The 20,406-nt window shown below is 32.4% G+C and overlaps 1 protein-coding gene and 1 long non-coding RNA gene across 3 annotated transcripts in view; one reads left to right on the top strand and one right to left on the bottom strand.

Moving 5' to 3' along the window:
• The window catches only part of LOC126954320 (uncharacterized), a 66,166-nt gene extending 46,061 nt beyond the window's left edge, over nt 1–20,105 (bottom strand). The window contains exon 1 of the long non-coding RNA XR_007725584.1: nt 19,932–20,105. This is a non-coding gene — a long non-coding RNA (uncharacterized LOC126954320). The remainder of the gene's footprint in view (nt 1–19,931) is intronic.
• Nucleotides 16,609–20,406, top strand: part of TECRL (trans-2,3-enoyl-CoA reductase like) — a 120,828-nt gene continuing 117,030 nt past the window's right edge. The window contains exon 1 of one of the 2 annotated variants that reach the window (XM_050789886.1): nt 16,609–16,964. In XM_050789886.1, coding sequence (XP_050645843.1) covers nt 16,731–16,964 — 234 coding nt within the window. In that variant the 5' untranslated portion in view covers nt 16,609–16,730. The remainder of the gene's footprint in view (nt 16,965–20,406) is intronic. The other variant, XM_050789888.1, reaches the window with a different exon arrangement.

The following is a 20,406-nucleotide window of genomic DNA, read 5'->3' as shown; positions in this document are numbered from 1 at the left end:
ATGACACAATAAAAACAAAAGTGCTCTAGGAGCTTTTCCTCCAATGGAGCCTTCAAAAATGCAACGTGATCTGACAAATAATTCAAGATTATGACTAACGAGAGCAACAAAGAACTAATTAAAGAGTCAACTTATTTGTTTCAATTTGAGATTTAGTCTCCAAAGTGTATGTAATTATTAAGTAGAAAAGCAGAAAAAAAATATTTATTTCAATTTTTCAAAACATAGTCACTGAAATGAGTGTGAAACCAAGTTTAATGATTAAGCAAAATTTTGAAAGAGAAATTTTATTTTTTTCTTAATGAAATTTGAACCAGAAGAGCAAGATCCTAGGACTTTAAAGTATCTTTTCCTGGATTCTCTTTAGATACATAATTGATACATTTTTGAAAAGTAATATAAATGACCATTAAATACTTTAGTTATCTAAAAATTCATCTTAAAAATTAGATAAACGTTATGAAGTTGAACTGAAAAGTAGTGTAACACCAATATGTGATTTTGAGCATGCATGTGTGATGAATATGTTATTTTACTGATGTAAAACCACTTTATGTAACATAATGTCAGTATATATCATAAAACCAGTATAAGCTGAGTACCTAATGGAAAGCAATATTAAAGTGAAAACTCCCCATCTCAGTCTTCTGAACCAGCCATTATTATTAGTTTCTAACTCTAAACATATAATATTGACATCTAAAAAATATAAGATATTATTTTTTAGTGTTAGGGAAAGTGCTTCATATCCTGTGTAAATTATTACATCTAATAGTATATTTACTTTCCTTTTTATATGAATTCTGTGTTTTTATGTCAATGTTCCCTTCAGTATTATTCTTTATCAGAGTAACTGGATGAGTAGATTATTTAGATTTGTCAATCCAATACATATTAATATCATTAATATGGAAAATATGAAATACTTAAGAATAATGAAGGTTGATTTTAATTAGAGAGAAAGATAAATATTTAGAAATTTGATGAAAGTATTCCTATATAATTATGATGTGGGTTAATGAAAAATGAGGGAGACTGTAAGAGATAATGCATTGTATTATATATGCATAATGTGACTGAAGAAACTATTTTATTATTACTATAAGCCATTTTTTAGAATTGTGAAAGATAAGTTTTAAAAAGTGTAAACAGTTGCTAAATGCACTAGCTAGTTGCTGTTTGTTCTGAAAACCATCATCTTCTGTATTCATGCTCTTTATCACTCATTTTATTAATAATTCAAGATATCGGTTCAGATTGAAGCCAAAAAATATTAGTACTTCTATGTTCTTCTCTAAATCTGAAGGATCAACAACGAAAAATCTTAGGAAACTCTTGAGAACATGATCAGAGGTATGACAGGAATAGTTTCTGGTCTAGAGAGCTTTTCTTGATATAAAGAATAGATATGTAACTGTGTCTTTTTGTCCTTTTTGATTCTGATATTTTCAACAACTAAATCTTAGACTATTTTCAGCTACAATGAACTGCAGCACATGTAAACTGTCTGCTTTGCTTCATACTTAATTCACTCAAAAACATTCAATAAATATTTCTCACATACCTATCACATGCCAGACAGTTATTTTTGGTGTTGTAGATACAACAGCAAAATAGACTAATCCCTACTCTGTAAAGCTCATCTTCCACTGGGAGTGGGGATAACAAAACAAACAAACAAACAAACAAGGCATCTTCAACGTGTCAAATGGTGGTATGTGCTAAAAATAAGTAAAAAAGAATAAAGACAGAATTGTGGGGATATGCTGAGAGAGACTGATTAGTCCCCTATGTGTCTTCTTTTACCTGTGGAAGGAGAGATGACACACAATTGTTCCCTTGACCTTGACCCTTCTTCATGGGTGGGAACTGGACTGACTCATTTCACTCGGGCCACTGCTGGCCGCTCCTCACAAAAGAATTGTTTCTATATGTTATATTTAACAGAGACCTCAAAAAAAGGTGTAACCTTTCAAAAATCGGTGTAACTGCCCTCCAAGAAGGGTGAAAACAAAGTGCAAACCTGAGAGGAGAAGCTTGGTGTATTCTAGAAACAGCTAGGCCAGAGTGATGGAGTAGAACAACTGAGAACAGTGGGAAGAGACATGAGAGGATTGGAGCCCTAGTAAGAGAAGATTCTGTAGTGTATAATATAATCTTGGTGCTTACTTCTCAGGGTGATAAGAACAATTTGGTTTCTGTAAAAATTGGCTTTCAGGGAGTAAGATTAGAACAGGGATGGCAGTTTGAACATTATTGCCATATTCAAATGAGAGACAGTGGTCTCTTGGGTCAGAGTGGGTTCTGTGGAGGTTATAAAATGCTCAGACTACAGATATTTTAAATGTAAAGCCAATAGCATTTACATATGTAAGTGTAAAAGCCAATAGCATTTACATAGCTTGGTTATGGAGTGGATGAAAAAGGGAATAGGTAAGATTGACTACAAGAATTTTATACAGAAAAAACTACAATAATAGTCATTTACTAGAATGTTTTACATTTAAGAATTAAGATATAAATGGCTGTTGGGAAGAATATTGTTGGAAGAAAATGAAGTGTTTTTTTATTTTTTTATTCTTAGACCTGTTTTGCTTGAGACGCTTCTTAAATTAGTTATCTACATGAGGTGTAAGTAGATAGCTGGACATAGGCCTGCAGTTTACAGGCCAAAGCTGGACCAAGAAAATTGGAATTTGTTTCCCCATACAGAAGCCATATTTAAAGTCATGTGACTTCCTAAGAATCCATTGTTCCCTACTCCGTTTCCTTACTCAAATACTATCTGCCCCTCAAGGTCTTCCATGTCAACCCTATTTCAAATCACAATGAATTGATTTTTCTCTTTAGTAATCATCACCTTCTAATACACAGTACAGTTTTCTACCTATTGTATATCTCTGCGTTTAATAGAATGACCACTGCAGAAGGCAGGATGTTTATTCATTTTGTTAATTGATCTATCTCTTCCACTCATCATACTGCTGGTCACATAATAGATGGTACATAAGCATTTGTTGAATAAAGGAAAAGCTATAAAACAGGAAAATATTATTTAGACATTGTTTGTGGATAGAGAAAACAAGATTTTTTTGGACTACTCAGCAGGAAAAGCAGCAGCATTTAAGGGTTCAGGAAGAATTCTAGAAAACATTTCTGATGAGAATCGGCAAGTAATAAAAGAGAGAACCAGGGGAGACATTCCTAGAGGCCAACTGATGAAAATGTTTAGGGCAGTGTAACTGACTGGGTTAAATGCTACAGTCTGGTTCAAAAATTGAAAATTTAGAATATAGAATTTTATTTTCAAGAATGATTATTAATGATTTTTTATTTGTTTCTTTTTGAGACAGAGTTTCACTCTTGTCACCCAGGCTGGAGTGTAGTGGCTTCATCTTGGCTCACTGCAACCTCTGTCTCCCAGGTTCAGGGGATTCTCCTGCCTCAGCCTCCCAAGTAGCTGGAATTGCAGGCATGTGCCACCATGCCCGGCTAATTTTTGTACTTTTAGTAGAGACGGGGTTTCGCCATATTGGCCAGGCTGGTCTCAAACTCCTGACCTCAGGTGAGTCACCCACCTCGGCCTCCTGAAGTGCTGGGATTATAGGCATGAGCAACCACATCCGTCCTAACTATTAATGATTTTAAAGAAATAATTGGGCATAAAAAAGAAATGTAAAAATGAGGCCAAAAGGAAATAAGTGTAGAGGAAATTGAACAAGAATTCTTCATAAAATTTGCAGTGAGTTATTTATAAACAGAAAAATAAAATTGAGTACCTAGCTGGAAGAAAATATGGAATAAAGAGAAGTTTCATTAATAAGTTGATATTAATACTACAGTAAAAATTTAAAAAGTAACACAGAAAAGAGGGCAGTAATTTCTGGAGCAATGTTCTCAGACACAAGGAAAATGGATTTAGTTTATAATTGGAGGCTCTGACTTTAGGTGGGAAAATAGTCCATCTCTGCGGTATAAGTACATACAAGGACTATATGAACACAGCTTCAGGTTTATTGATATATGAAACTTCTCTTATGATTGCCTATATTTTCTTATTGAAATATAAAAAAAAATTCAACAGTTGAGAGAAAGGAATGGGGATAAATGTATTTAAAGTAGAATGTAGAAGAGAAATCCTCAGACACTCAAATATGTTCAGCTAAATACAGATGTATAGGACCACATAGTCTAATGTAAGGGTTAGCTCTTTCCAAACAAAGTATGGTCCTATACATATTGAACAAAAGATAAATTACTTTATAGTAGATAATTTTCTGTTAACTTTTATTACTAAGAAATAATTTTTCATCTATAGTTTGATATAGTTGAATATTTTAATATATGCATGTACACACATTTTCTTCATCAGTATTTAACCATTTCTTTTTCATTAGTATTTAACTTTTAATAGTTTTGATTTAATTTTCAGTGTTTTTTTTTTTTTCAGCTTGGAGACTTTAAGGTTAACAAGCATAATGATAATATTTATCAACACAATAGTTCACAGAAATAACACTTGTTTGTCATATCAACTTGAATAAAGTTAAAACAATACTAATGAAAAAATATATATGTGTAGATATATTACATTGTAGTATATCAATTAGAGTTATATAATAAGCACACTGACATTTATCAGTCACTTAGCAAATGACCTACATGATATTTGCAATTCAGTTTTAGGGTGTTTGTGTTAATATAATTATCCTGCAGATTTACTAATATTTACAAAAAAAAGAAAAGTTATGAGAAATTACTCTAAAATATGGAGAAAAATAGTGATGATTTTAATGGCATTTTCTCATAGTTCCTGGTGTTAGTTATTGCAATATGTACTTTATAATAATTTTATGGTGATTATTCCTTTTCAGACTTGATTGAGTGCCCTTTCTGTGTAGACTACACAGATGACAGTATGTCATTTAATGTCATTACAGTGAAACTCCTTATTCTGAAGGTTAGCCACGAGGTGTTATGATTTAGAAAGTAAAATTCTAGATTCCTACATTTTTTGTGTCTGATATCATTGCAAATTAGAAAAACATGGAAAACTACGGGCTTCTCTACTTACGTATTTACTTTCATCCCTTTTGAATGTTGTATATGAGGTTCTCTTCATTTGTAAACATAAATGTCTCTTATTTTGAAACAGTTACAAGCTGAAAAAGGAGTTAGCATGAAAGCAAAGTGAATATCTTTAACTCAGGTTAATATCCTTAACCCTGACACATTTTTGACATTTATGAATATATTATTTATTCCCAAACTATTTGAGATTTAGTTCTGGACGTCAGGGCCATATCTCCCTAAGTAACTCAGCATAACTATAATAACATTAATATTTATACACTGACATTATTTAATATATAGTTAATTCTTACTTCAATGACCTCAAATTCATTCTGTATAGCATTACAGAAATTTCTGCTTGACCCTGGATCTAATTATAAATATTATTAATATTTATTTAGTCTCTCAGTATAAAATAATTATTTACTTGTCTTATCCATTGCAATTTTTGGAGAATTTAGGCCAGTTGCCTGTCTACTATCTGACATTTCCTTATATTTAGAGTAATCTTTATTTTTCACAAGAATGACACAGAATTCATATTATATCCTTTTCAGTGAATTATATCAAGGGATACAAGATACCAGTTTATCCTATGCTTATTAATGTTAACATAAATCACATGGTCATTTTTGTGGCCCCCAGATTTCAATGATATTCCCATTTTTTCCTCAGTAAATAATAATTATACTACATGAAGATATTTTGGAACTATGTAAATATCTTCTTTTGTGATCCCTTGAATAATCTTGCATGAAAAAATTGTTCTACAGTGGTAGCAAAATGCTGTCTTTGAGATGCCATTGTTTTTTATTAATTGACATTCTATAACAAATATTTTCCTTTGTTCACCATGTCTGAGCTTATAATCAGATGGACATACAAAACATACCTTAGACTTTTATCTTCCGTATATATGATTCTTTTTTATGTCTATTGTTTGTCCATTCTGCCAGGAGACAAACACAGCCAAATCTAGGTAGGAATATTCTTGACTGGATCTTCATTTCCTTATGAAATCATAGGAATATTCTGGTCCTACATAGACTCTAATTCAATACTGATAACTACCGTAGTTATTAACATAAAACTACATTTAATTCATATATTTTTACTACATTGTCTTAAGCATAATTTTCATGTTGGCATTTATACATTTATTCACTAAATTTTATTGAAAGTTGGCCATACTATGCATAAGGTACTGTGCTGTGCTCTTTAAAAGCAAGATGAAGTAAGGTAAATCCTAAGATTTTTAAAAATACAATCTTATTTATAAAAGACATAATATGTCAAATACCAAAAAACAAAATACATTGTTACAGTAAATTGCTGTTCAGTACAGTGTGATTTAATTTCCTTATGTAGTAAACATAATGAACCTGTATGAGTGCTCATCAATCTTTAAGAAAACTGTCTAACTCTGGATTTAACTGTTAACCAAGGCCCTGTAAATCCCAGAATGGTTGAGATGTAGGAATTGTGGAAAAAGTGACCGATGATATTAATTTAGAAGGCTAGAAAAACATGACCCTATGCACCCGTCAAGAAGCATCATGTTTTTCTATTTCATTAAGAGTAAACTTGCCAAAAGCATCACTAATGTTTATAAGTTCGTAAGTAATCATACACACACGCGCACCCACACAAGCGTGTGCACACACACACACAAAGATACTCACACATGGAAGACATTGTGTGTGAAGGATCCCTGGGTTTTAAAAGTTGCCACTGAAAAATGTGTGCATCTATTTTGTATTTTGCAGTCCCAATTATATCTTTTTTTTTTTTTTTTTTTTTTTAGACAGAGTCTGGCTCTGTCGCTAGGCTGGAGTACAGTGGCGCGCGATCTCAGCTCACTGCAATCTCGCCTCCCAGGTTCAAGCGATTCTCCTGCCTCAGCCTCCTGAGTAGCTGGGACTACAGGCATGCACCACCATATCCAGCTAATTATTGTATTTTTAGTAGAGACGGGGTTTCAGCATGTTGATCAGGATAGTCTCCATCCCTTGACCTCCTGATGTCTCTGCATTAGTCTACCAAAGTGCTGGGATTACAGGCGTGAGCCACTGCGCCTGACCTACAATTATATTGATAATGTATGCATATTTCTATATAGAATAACTTTAACTGTAATGATAAATAATGGACATCCGCATATGTATTTAGCTGTGTGTATTTTTGTGGTCATGAGAGGTGATGCTGTGAAGTGATTAACAGCTTAGACTTCTTCATGACTAGTTGTGCCACTTTTTTAATGTTATTATTTTTTTGGTTAAGTTATTCAAACTCTCTAACATTTAGCTTCTGCATCTGTAATAATAGCTACCTTATAGAGTTGTTAGGTGGTTAAGCACTGCATAGATTGCCTCGGCCATAATAAGCCTCACATGAGCCTTAGCTATTGTTACGTGAATAAGTACTTCAATGCAGACATAACTTTTTAAAATGTAAATTGATCTATGCAAATCTTGTGGCATAAAGTATATTTAAAAATAAAAATAAACTATTCTCAGAGTCACAAGGCAAGATGACAGTCAATATAATGATAGTGAATCTCTCTGCTCCTAGGAAAAAATATACATCAAACATCCAAGATCATATTACTAAAATTATTTGATTGTGCATATAGACATGAATAAAAATAATATTATTGATTTTTTAAATTATAGAGAAGAAATGTCAGTTCCCTCACTCTGTACTGTTTCATTCTTATCTGCCCAGTGTATTTTTAGTTTTCATGAATATCTATGAAACGAAGAAATGTACTGTCCTTGATACCCTCACTGTCATTTTTTTTAAAAAAAAAAGCTACATATAATTAAAAAAAAAAAATAACTTAAATATTGATTCTCAAATTGAATCTTAACTTTTTGGGGTTATAATTCTCCCACAACTTGCCAAACTATTTAGAAGTCAAGATACATAAGAAATGTGTAGTATGGTTTCTATGTGTGTGGATCTCGAGCAAGGGGATTTTTTTTTTTTTTTGTAAGTTCTTTCAATGTTGGTAAAGGAGTTCTTTGTGACAAGAAATCCCTGAAAGGCAAAGAAGAAATAGGCATGCCCTCAACTCTCAAAATAAAGGGCAGCATGTGCCAACACAAAGAGGGGAACAACTGCAATAGCAAGGCTCAGATTCGGGAAGGGCAGAGTGGAATGATCTGGAAACTCTCCAGGAATGATTTGGAGAACACAGAAGGCAGAGCCAACTGCCCTAATAAAAGAATAGCATGCAATTAAAGAGAATGTAGCAGGCAGGACTGAGTTAAAGACAGACTGAATGTTTTGTAGGGAGTTTGTATAAACTTCAAAGAAAACATTTTTTAAAATATTCATATAAATTTTCAAAAGACAATCAAGTTAGATGGCTTTGTTCAAACTGACTATGGAGAAAGTTCTGTTCCCTCTTTTTTCCCCTTTTCCATACATATGTTAATTTTACAAGTAACTTGACTCTTGTACACACAAGATGAGACCATTTTTCCCAACTTTCTTAAAGAAAGATTAAATCTCAGTCCAATTTATTTTCTCTACAGGAAACCATTTAATTTTACCATAGTCTTAAGTAAAGATCCTTCCACCTCTATCTGGTGTATTAATAATTAATAAGGTCATAGAATATCATAGTATATTTTTACAGATATTACTTTGTACAATAATCTTCTGAAGGAAGAACTCTGTGCAGATTTTATCTATTGTGTAGTTTTAACTTTTTTTGCTAACACTGATTTTAAATAGACACATTTTCAAATATTGATTAGAAATCATAGAAGAGTCATTAGAAATCATGATGAGGATGAATTCATTTTATGACTTAGATAATTTGTGTTCAGCCAGGTTACCGGGTTTATTCAATATCATACATCACACATTGACAAAGTTTGAAAAATAATTCCCACATCTGACTTTTAACTGCGGAGCGCTTTCGTCTACATTGCAGCTACACTGTGGTTTTTAGAAGAGCAATATCATTTATGTATAATAACATTAACTGATTTATTATTATTTCTTATTGATAATCATTTTAGGTTAGCAAATTCTGCTTTGTTGTTCAAAACTTTAAAACTGATATTTTGTCACTGTAACAACATTATTTTTACCTTTTCTCCCTTTTCTGCTTTTACCAGGGATATACTTCAAGTAACCAAATTAATGTTGTAATTATTATGTATTAGTTGAAATGTTAATACTGGTGCTTTTAATGTTACTGCTAAAATAGTTTTTTGTTGTTGTTGTTGTTGTTTAAATATTTCAGAGGCTTGAGATTCAGAACATAGTTTATTTCTGTGTCATTAAGATCTCTTCGGCCAGGTGCGGTGGCTCACGTCTGTAATCCCAGCATTTTGGGGGGCCAAGGTGGGTGGATCACGAAGTCAGGAGTTCAAGACCAGCCTGACTAACATGGTGAAACCACTCCTCCACTAAAATTACAAAAATTAGCTGAGCGTGGTGGTGTGCACCTGTAATTCCAGCTACTCAGGAGGTTAAGGCAGGAGAATCACTTGCACCCGGGAGGCAGAGGTTGCAGTGAGCCCAGATCATGCCACTGCACTCCAGCCTGGGTGACAGAGTGAGACTCCATCTCTATCTTAAAAAAAAAAAAAAAAAGTAACTGGAAAATAAATGAGACTATAAATTTATGGGCGAAGAGGATAATGTACTTGAAGATATTTCTGTGAGTCAATTGACCTGGGTTAGAACCCAGTGCTGATGATAAACCTAAAGGATACAATCCTAAACACCATAATCCTGAAATTACAAAAGATTTTAAAAAGTCCCCATAGATAAAAATTCCCAAAGTCTAAAATTCCTAGTGTCTTAAATCTCGAAAGATTAAAATCCTAAATGTTGAAACCCTGAATGCTAAATCCTAGGTAAGAGATTAGTGCATTTTCAGTTGTATGCAAGATAGTTGCATCATGTTAGTGGCATCATATTAGATTAAACTACTACCTGTTACTGTCTTTATTTGGAAATTGTATGATTTATGGAGATGAGTATGGTGGCAAGGTTGACAAAGGTTCAACTTGTGGACTTAATTTTTTCAACTGGGTTAAGGGTATCTAGAAACCTAGTAAAATATGATTTTGTGTGTGACTCTATGGTGTTTCCATAGCAGATTAGTGTGTAAATCTGGGTGGATCAGGTGGAATAGATCTCCCCTCAATGTTGGCATGAACTATCAAATCAATTGTGCTCCCAGAGAGAATGAATACATAAGGATACTTGATGTTTCTCTGAGAGCTGAGACAGACTTTTCTTTTGCTGCCTTAGAGGTCAGATCTTCAGGCTCTCCATCTTTTGGAGAGAGCCCTGTTACTGACATCCCAGAGTCTCCAGCTCACAGATGGCCTGTTGTGGGACTTCCAAACCACAATAATAGTATGAGTAAACTTCTTATCAAGTCCTCTTTTATTTATCTCTATACATATCCTATTGATTCTCTCTCTCTGGAGAGCAATAATATAGATTTGGTATTGGGGAAGCCAAATATTATTCCTTCTTACTGTATTTCTTACAACACAATAGAAGAGACTTGTAAAGTTGTTCTCTCACAAAAGTGCTATTAAAATTAAGTTTACTAGGTTACTTAATGGTGAAATATGGAGTCTTAAAGGTCATTATTATCAGTGTTTCTAAGGCAGATAATGTTTTAATTGCAGTGGCTGTGCAATAACCAGATATTCAAATGTGCAGCATATACTTACGGATTTAGTAGATCACAACCTCTCTCCAAATATAAGTACAGTGAGTGTTTCAAAGAATGCAGAAGTAAAAATTCAGGCAAAAAATACGAGAAATCTTGCCTGCCAAATTATTTAATCGCGTATAACCTTTTCCTCTTCAAACATAGCACCGATTTGCTATGCTATGTATTTCATCTTTGCCTAATTCTCAATACTGGGGGGATATATATTGTGTAAAGATATTTAGATAATTCTAATTTGTTTTATGCATTTTTTGCAAACGTGATTTCATGAAAGTGTATTATCACAACATTGACTGTGTGTGTTAGTGTTGTGCAAGTACAGAAAGTCCTTGAAATTTCCTCAGTAAATTCAGAGTGTCACTTTTGTATATCTACATTTGCACACAATAAAATTTCTCAAGATCTTAGCTCCTTAAGTAACTGCACCTGTCACAGTTTTTGGTCAATCTTATTAGAACAATTAGGTTGTCCATTATGGTACTTTAAATTACTGCAGTTAAAAGCTAAAAAATCTAGGTTCACAAAATTGCCAACTGTAGTGTTTTTTGACCTATTTCTGTGTGAATATGGTTCATCTGCTCATACTTTATACTGATGTGACGGTTCTTAGTATACCAGTGCCTATACTCATAAAAATATGTATGTCATTATTTCCTAATTTATTATATAAAGTAGCCCATTAAGTATTCTTTCTTTCTTTCTTTCTTTTTCTTTTTTTTTTTTTTTTTGAGGCAGAGTCTCACTCTGTGGCCCAGGCTGGAGTGCAGTGGCCGGATCTGAGCTCACTGCAAGCTCCGCCTCCCGGGTTTACGCCATTCTCCTGCCTCAGCCTCCCAAGTAGCTGGGACTACAGGCGCCCGCCACTCGCCTGTCTAGTTTTTTGTATTTTTTAGTAGAGGCGGGGTTTCACTGGGTTAGCCAGGATGGTCTCGATCTCCTGACCTCGTGATCCGCCCGTCTCGGCCTCCCAAAGTGCTGGGATTACAGGCTTCAGGCTTGAGCCACCGCGCCCGGCCTCTTTCATATTTTTAATGTTTCTGAAGTAAACCTATTAATAAACATATTTTATATAATTTTTAAATACTTTTTTCGGAATTATATTTTTGGGATTTTGATCTTCCAGGACTTTGATTTCCAGGCATTTAAACTGTAGGAATTTTTATCTTTTGAGATTTCAGCATCCAGGGTCATGGCAATCAAGATTGTGTCTTTGGGAATCAAGGCCTAAACCCATTTAAACTGTTTGCCTATTAGTATACATATTTTAAGTAAATTTCATTCCCCTGTAAACATGTATTATAACCATTTAAATTTAGAAGGAGAGAGAACAGGAATAATTTTAATGTTTGAGCAGGGTGATGGGGTGAAGACAGACACATAAATCTAATTTGAAAAACATGGATCTGTTTATATATATATGTATGTATGTATATATACTTTTATATAAACATATATGTTTTTATATATACATATCTCTATACATATTCTACATATGTATATATAACTAAATATTTATATACATAAGTTTATATATATAAAGTCTTCTGTTTTAAAAAATATCTTTTTATATGAATTTCCTTGTTAGATTTCATAAAAGTCCTATAAGGTTCATAATGTTATAAAATGTGACAGATAATAGAAACCTTGAGATCATATAACTCTTTAGGAAAAAAAAAACTTCTTGAATCCATACAATTTCCAGTAAACAATGCCATTTTCTATATATATCTTTCTTACCTATGTGTTTGCCTATGTCTAAGAATAATGTAGCTTGATGTATACAGTATTTTGAAAATCTCCTCATTACTAACTTTCTGAATTCCAATTATTTTTATCTAATATGTAACATTTTTGCATGAACACTGACACAAAATAATAAAGGACAAGTGGTTTGCCTTGAGAGTACTATTTTGTTTTCTCTTTCACCCACCCATCCCCAGGTGCAGTATGTTCCAACATATATTTGGGTAGCATTTAGCACAGATTAAAAGCATAATTTTTATTGTGAGGTCCTCAAAGACAAACCAAAGACTGGAAGTTTGTATTTGTAACACATATATCTGATGAAGGAGTTATATCTATAATGTAGCAAGAACTCTTGAAACTCAAAAGTAACAAAACAACTTAATTACAAAATGGACAAAAGATGTGAACAAACACCTCACCAAAGAATTTGTACAGGTATCAAATATGCATATTAAAATATATTCAATATCACATGTCATTAAGAAATAAGACAAGAGATGCCACAAATCATCAATTAGAGTAGCTGAAACCCAAAACACTGACAATACCAAATGCTGGAGAGAATGTGGAGTGACAGCAACTCTTATTCATTCTGCGGGGGATACAAAATGATACAACCACTTTAAAAGACATGCTGGCAGTTTCTTATAAAGCTAACCATATGCTTACCATTCATTTCCACAATTATGCTCATAGCTGTTTACCAAATAAATTTAAAATTATATTCATATGAAAAACTGCACACAAATACTTATAGCAACAACCAAGGTTTCCTTCAATAGGAAGGACAAACAAAATATGGTATATCCATGCGACTAGGTATTTTTCAACAATTACAAAAATTAATGAGCTGTTAAGCTGTGAAAGAACATGGAGGAAGTTTAAATGCAAATTGTTAAGTGAGAGAAACCAGTCTGAAAACATTACATACTATATAATTCCAACTAATGATATTATGGGAAAAGCAAAACTATGAAGATGATAAAATCATCAGTGATCTTCAGGGCTTGGAGGGGCAAAGGAGGGATGAAGAGTTGGTACACAGAATATTTTAGGTCACCAAAACTATTCTGTGTAGTATTGTCATGGTGGATACATTATGCATTTGTCATAACTCATAGAACAGTAAAACACAAACTGTGAAACCTAAAATAACCTAGTGAAATTAGTTAATAATAATATATTAATATTGGTTCTTCAACTATAAAAAGTGTATCACACTATGAAAGGTGTTAAATAATAATAAAAGAAACTGGTGTTGGGGATGTGCAAGGGATTATTAGGAAAATCTGTTACTGATACAATACTGTTAATTAAACCACAGATGTTATATTTATTTCAGCAGATTTTCCGAGTAACATTCTTTTTTGGTTCCAGAAAACAATCTTGGATAGAACATAGAATGTTCCAGTAGTGTCCCCATGTAGGCTTTTCTGATCTGTCACAGTCTCAATTTTTCTCGATTTTTTATCTTGTTGCCACTTTTGAATAGTATTGGTCTCGTATTGTGTAGAATGTCCCTCAATTTGTCCTTGATGTGTTCTTATAGTTGAAGTGAGATAATGAGGTTTGAAGGAATATTACAGGAGTGAAGCATTCTTCTCATTTCATGATATAATGGGTACATGAATGGCAACATGACTTTTCATGGTGATGATAGACTTGGTCAAGTGGTTAAGATGCTATCTGCTTTCTGGATTTCTCCTCTATAAAGTGTCTATTTTTCCCTTTTCCTTCATTATTTTTTGCAAATGTGTCACTAATTGAAGCCCACATTCAGGAGATAGTATATCCATAAATTACTTGGAAGTCTTGTGTAAGGAAGGCTTGCTCCTGATTCTTTTTTGTTTATTAATTTATTTATTATGTATTCAATCATTTATTTATAATGGTATGAACTCCAAGGTATATTGTTTTTTGAATTTGAACCCATTATTATTAGTACTTGTTTTGTTGCTTGAATTATTCAAAATTTGGCTATGAGAGCTCTTTCAGATTGGCTTCTGAATTCTTTTGGCTATTTCTTTTTCTTTTTCTTTGTTTTCTCTCTTTTTTTTTTTTTTTGAGACAGAATCTTGCTGTGTCATCCAGGCTGGAGTGCAGTGGCGCGATCTCAGCTCTCAGCAACCTCCACCTCCTGAGTTCAAGCGATTCTCCTGCCTCAGCCTCCCAAGTAGCTGGGACTACAGGCGCCCACCACCACATCCAGCTAATTTTTGTAGTTTTAGTAGAGACAGGGTTTCACTATGTTGACCAGGTTGGTCTTGAACTCCTGACCTTGTGATGTGCCCACCTCAGCCGCCCAAAGTGCTGGGATTACAGGCATGACCCACCGCACCTGGCTAACTATTCCTTTTTTTAAATAAGAAATATGTCTGGAGAAACATTATGTAAATAGTGTTTGGATCATTTCAATACAATGCAATAACTTAGCACTACATCATTCTGCCTACACATTCAAATTATACATTTTGCTCATTAATTTATTTAATACAATTTATGGATCATCTACTCTATGTTAGATACTGTTCTAAATGCTTTAACTAGGTTAGGGGATATGGCCAGAGATGTCATAGGGAGCTGGGTGATGCAGAACATTACAAACCTTTGCAAAAATCTTTGTTTTTTGTTTTTTGTTTTTTAACATAAAATAGAAAGCCCCTGCAATGTGTTGAGCAGATTAAGTTACCCACTTAATATAGAGTCAGGTCACTCCAGCTAGTGTGTTAAAAATAGACTATTGATTGACTAGTGTTGGGGTAGGAAGAGCAGTTTGGATATGCAATACAGGTGAGATATATGCTTGGACTGTAACTGTGAACACACAGCGTAGGGGATCTCTGATGGATTAGATGTGAGGTGTGGGAGAAATGGAGAATTTAAAGATGATTCTAGGTTTGAAGTGCTGAACAACTAGATGATAAAGTTGCACACTGTGTGCCCGCAAAGTATGTAAAAACATGCACATATCCCTATTGTTTATATTTTTGAAAATATAAAATATTGAGTGTAATGTAATATAAAATATTAAGTGTGAACACAATAACTGAAGAGTGTAAAGTGAATCTCTAGGGCATAATGTGTAATAAAATTATAAATGAATACATTATTTTAGTTGTTTTTAAAAGTAAAGATTAGCCTCAGATAGATAACAGGTTTCCTCCTCTATGTATTTTGTGTCATTTTATTTTTATGTTTTCATTGAAAATTACATTTAAGAATATTTTCCTTTAAAATCATTTTGAATCAGTGATAATATATTTTGGATTTCTTTTCATTTGTTTCTTTATCAGATTTACATATCTCAGAGCACTAGGAGGTTTTCTAAAAGCTCTTTTGTCAGGATGTTTTCCAGATCTCATTTTTCATTCTGAGGCTATTTGTATTTTCCATAACATAGGGTTGTGGAAAATGTGGTACTTACTATAGATTTTGTATATCAGTTCAATAGATTTCCAAAGATATACAATGTTAAAATAATGCTTGCTTCTTTTTCCCCAGGTTACAAAAAGTTTCTCTACAAATTCTAATCTCATAGTTTGCTATCTTTCCAATCTTTATACAAAGTGAAGAATTCATCATTTTATATTGTGTAAGTTATTTTAAGTTAGTTGGGATTATAATTAGTACTGATAAAAATATTTTTTCATTTTAGAATGCTTTAAATGCACATGCACATATAGCATATTTATATATAAAACATATATAAACATATATATGCCACTTCTCTTGTCCTTAGGTAGCATTTTTTAAATGTTATGTAGTAATGTACTAGGACTTTTAAAAATTTAACTTTAAGAGAGCACTTTGCTAATGTTAAATACATCTCAATGTAAATGTGTGTGTGTGTTTGAAGATTAGTGCATCCAGAACTCAGAGATAATGAAAATGCTCTGTCTATTCTTGCTTTGGAATTTCAGATAAGAGTAGTCATATTACAAAGCAGAGATAAAAGGAGAAAGCAAGAAATAATTCAATTGCTGGTAAAGTAATACGCTACACAGCAAATCACAATAGCGTGTTATATATAGAAATAAGATCAGTCATTGTTTTCAAGCCTGCTAAATAAAACTGAACTCTTGGAATGGCATACCATTTGACCTTTTGAAGGTTCTCCAGCAGTATTTAACTGGTGCAAAAGGAGCACACTCGCAATTGTCCACTTTTGACATGACAGACCCTCCTGTTAGTTCACACAATGTTCAAAAGGCAGAAGTCCCTCGCTTCAGAACGCAAGAGAGGATTATTTTCCCAAAGAGCTACACGGTTCATACTGAGGGATGATATGAGAAATTTTCACTTTTTGTCAAAACTTGTACTCTCAGCGGGCCCTCTAAAACCAACACCAGCAGTCAAACATTCAAAAACAACTCACTTTGAGATTGAAATACTTGATGCTCAAACAAGGAAACAGATATGTATTCTGGATAAGGTGAGTTTATTTTTTTATTTATTTGCTTATTTAAGTGTTTCTTCTCTGCCTCAAATATTATTGATTGCTTGATTAAATTCTAACACAACTGTTCTAAAATACATTTCTGACTTTTACCTTAAGTCAGAGCATGCATGGTGAAGAGCATGCATACTTTATGCATTGTTTTAATAGAAGATGTTCAATGCATCTCTCATACTCAATTTAAATTAACTGAATGGTAGATAATAATGAAGTTCTGTCATTGGTCTGTGAATTTTATGCTGCCATTGACCATTGTCCACAGGTAAAATTACAAATGCTCAACCTATTTTCTTACACGGAAAATATCTCCAGGTTTTTGTCTTCGTGTACTTCGTTGTATATACAAATTATCATAGAGTTTAATTAGTGTCTATAGAAAATAGTACGCAAAAGCCACAGTAGTTGTTAGAAATACTATGTAATATGTCTGAAAAATTTCATCATTTAAGCATTAATTTGAATTGATTTTATTACTTTTCTTAAAAAGTGACTACCTTTTTGTGAAAGTTTACTTGCTTCAAAAACAGTATTTAAGTTCTTGAAAATTATGTTTTGAAATGTTACTCATCCAAATCCACATTCACAGATGTTGCACTAAGGAAGGAGAAAATATACTCTTCTTAGGTTAGAAAGCTAAATTATAAATATATGTTTATATTTTAGATAAACATATGCATAAATAGTATTCCAAGCATTTTCAGTTTCTAATAAATTTGAAAAGTATTATTAATTTAACTTAATATGAGAAAGACGTATTTATACAGGTAATAAAATAGAGCTTGATCTTGTTTTACAAAAAATGTTGAATACATTTTTGTTGCTGTGTCCTAAAAATAAAATGCAATCACGCATTCCATTTTTCCATGTTTATCTAGGTCTTTAGAAGAAAGGAAAAAAACTGTTTAGTCTTTTCCTTAATAATTGACAAATACACAATATATAATTTCTTATTCAGTAATTATAACACTATGAGCAGCTTATAAATTGAGTTATATTAACTCTAATTTATAGATGGAAAAGAAAGATTAAGACCTTTTATAAGTGCATACAGGTCGTTAATAGAACTTAAAAGATCTAAAACCATTTCTGTACAGTTTTAAATCATATGCTTTTTCTATAGTTCTACTGAGGCCATATATAAGCGATGAATATATATCACAGAAAATAGAATTTTGATATATTAGTTTCAAGACTTGTATAATTTACTTTTCTTTTTGTATCAAAGTGCAGTTTTGGGATTTTTAAATATCATACAAAATATTTAATATTTAAATATCATATTAAGTATTTAATATTTAAATATCATAAGAAAAATTAAAAAAATAAAATTACCCTTCAGAAGTTGCTAATGTTTACAATATTCCATTATGAAAAACACAAATCTTACAAGAAAAACACAGTTAAATCCAAGGACACAGTGCAACAAATGGAATGAAAATCAAATAAGTCAAGGATTTCCAAGGACTACAATTCTAAAATGACACTAGTTATTGTGTCCTTTCTGACATGTGTATAAACCCTGGCAGGCAATCCACCTTAAAGTAATGAAAAACTAATGATGTTTAAACGTTCTTTTACTTAATTACACACACACACACAAACACACACATGCCAATGAGTTCCTATTTGCCTCATACATTTAAATTTTTTCTTATTGGTATTTTATTTGAAGGTAACACAGGGATTTTTACATTTTTAGGTGTTAATTAAATTGTGAAAAAAAGTAAACATTTAGAAGAAATGAAATTTAAATATTCATTATTTAGAGATGAGAATTTTTCAATTTTGCATCGGAATCTGATGTTCGAACTATGATAGTCCTGACATTTGCATCTCAAGTGGCATATCTTTGTAGAAACTTAGCAGGCTAACTAGAGGATTAACACTGGATTGTTCCTAATCCTTTATTGCACAATCAGCCCTATATAATGTGCAATTAGTTGCATTCAAATCTTTGACGTCTGAGTAGAACTGCATCTTGTTGTGTCTTGTTTTAGTTTGTAAATTGATAAACTGTTTCATAAGAGTGGTGAGACACTTGAGAGAAAAAAGTTTTCTAGGTTAATTTTTTGTTTTTGCTTAGTGATTTCTAACATTTTGAATTTGTAAACATAAAAAAGACTGATTTATTTTTACATTTTTATTATTCCTGATGTTATTTTTCTTAGACAAATTAACAACTTTATAGTAAGATCATATTAAGTACGCTTCATTGTACCTGGCTCTACCCAGTGTACAAAAGACATGTCGCTTATAACTTAGTGCCTGTCTTTCAATACTTACTATGCAGTAAAGTGGTACAAATCACATATCATGTACTTTGGAATTAAGCATATCTGGACTCAATTCCTGTTACATCATTTGTATCTATCAAGGATTAAGAAAGTCACTGAATTGCTGATGCCAAAGACCCCTATTTAGAATATGGGTTAATAAAATCACATCAATAAAGTTAATAAATTTCACTTTGGAAACTTAGAGTAAGGATAATACATGTAACATGCTTAGAATAGTGCCTTGACCATAATATGGACAAAATTATTATTATCATCTTATTTTTAATAATCATTTGGAGAAAGTAATATACATAAAAAAATAAAAATAATAAATTCTGAGCCTTTTGATAACTGGCTCAGAATTTAAATTTGACTTCTTAATATTTAATTATTCTTTGACATGATTTGTTATAATGCTTAGGATAGATATAATATTTTTCAAATATCTTAAATGAGATGTATTATCTTAGTAATATATGTTCTAACAGAAACTTTGTTTTAGGTTTATTACTCAAACTTTAAAATGGACAAAGTATAGACTCACAATATGCATGAGATAAAAATTTTCAGAAAAGTCCTCGGATGAAAGAAAATATATTTCATGTTCTTTTACATAATTACACACACACACACACACACGCCAAACAAACAAAAAACTTTCTCTTACCTCTGCTGTTTTCTCTAGTTTTTGCCCATTTCTCTCATTACTTTCCTCAGGTATTCATATTATCAGCTTTCATTTGCCTCTTCTCACTGTATCCTAGTCCCAATTCATTTGGGCACTCGCTTCTATCAGTTCCCAGATTCTGAACTTACTGAGGTCACCAGTGAAGCATGGCAAATACTGTACTAAATGCGGAGGTCTATTCTCATGTCTTATCTTACTGTGTATATCAACAACATTTTCCACTGTTAATCACCTCCTCCTTAACTAGCATTTGTTATTTGAGTTCCAGGAGAATATATACGTTTTTTAACCAACTTCATTGGCTTTTCCCTTTCCTTATTGCTGATTCTTCATCTGACTTATTAGGAATGGATTTTCAATAACTGAGTCATCACAACTTCTCCTCCTCTACAATAATTTACTTTATTGAGTTTCATAATTAAAAAAAAAATCTTCCTAGTGGTTTTATATATTG

This window comes from Macaca thibetana, chromosome 5 (genome assembly GCF_024542745.1).
Source record: "Macaca thibetana thibetana isolate TM-01 chromosome 5, ASM2454274v1, whole genome shotgun sequence".
NCBI classification, from domain to species: Eukaryota; Metazoa; Chordata; class Mammalia; order Primates; family Cercopithecidae; genus Macaca; species Macaca thibetana.
This window is presented reverse-complemented; position numbering and strand designations above follow the sequence as displayed.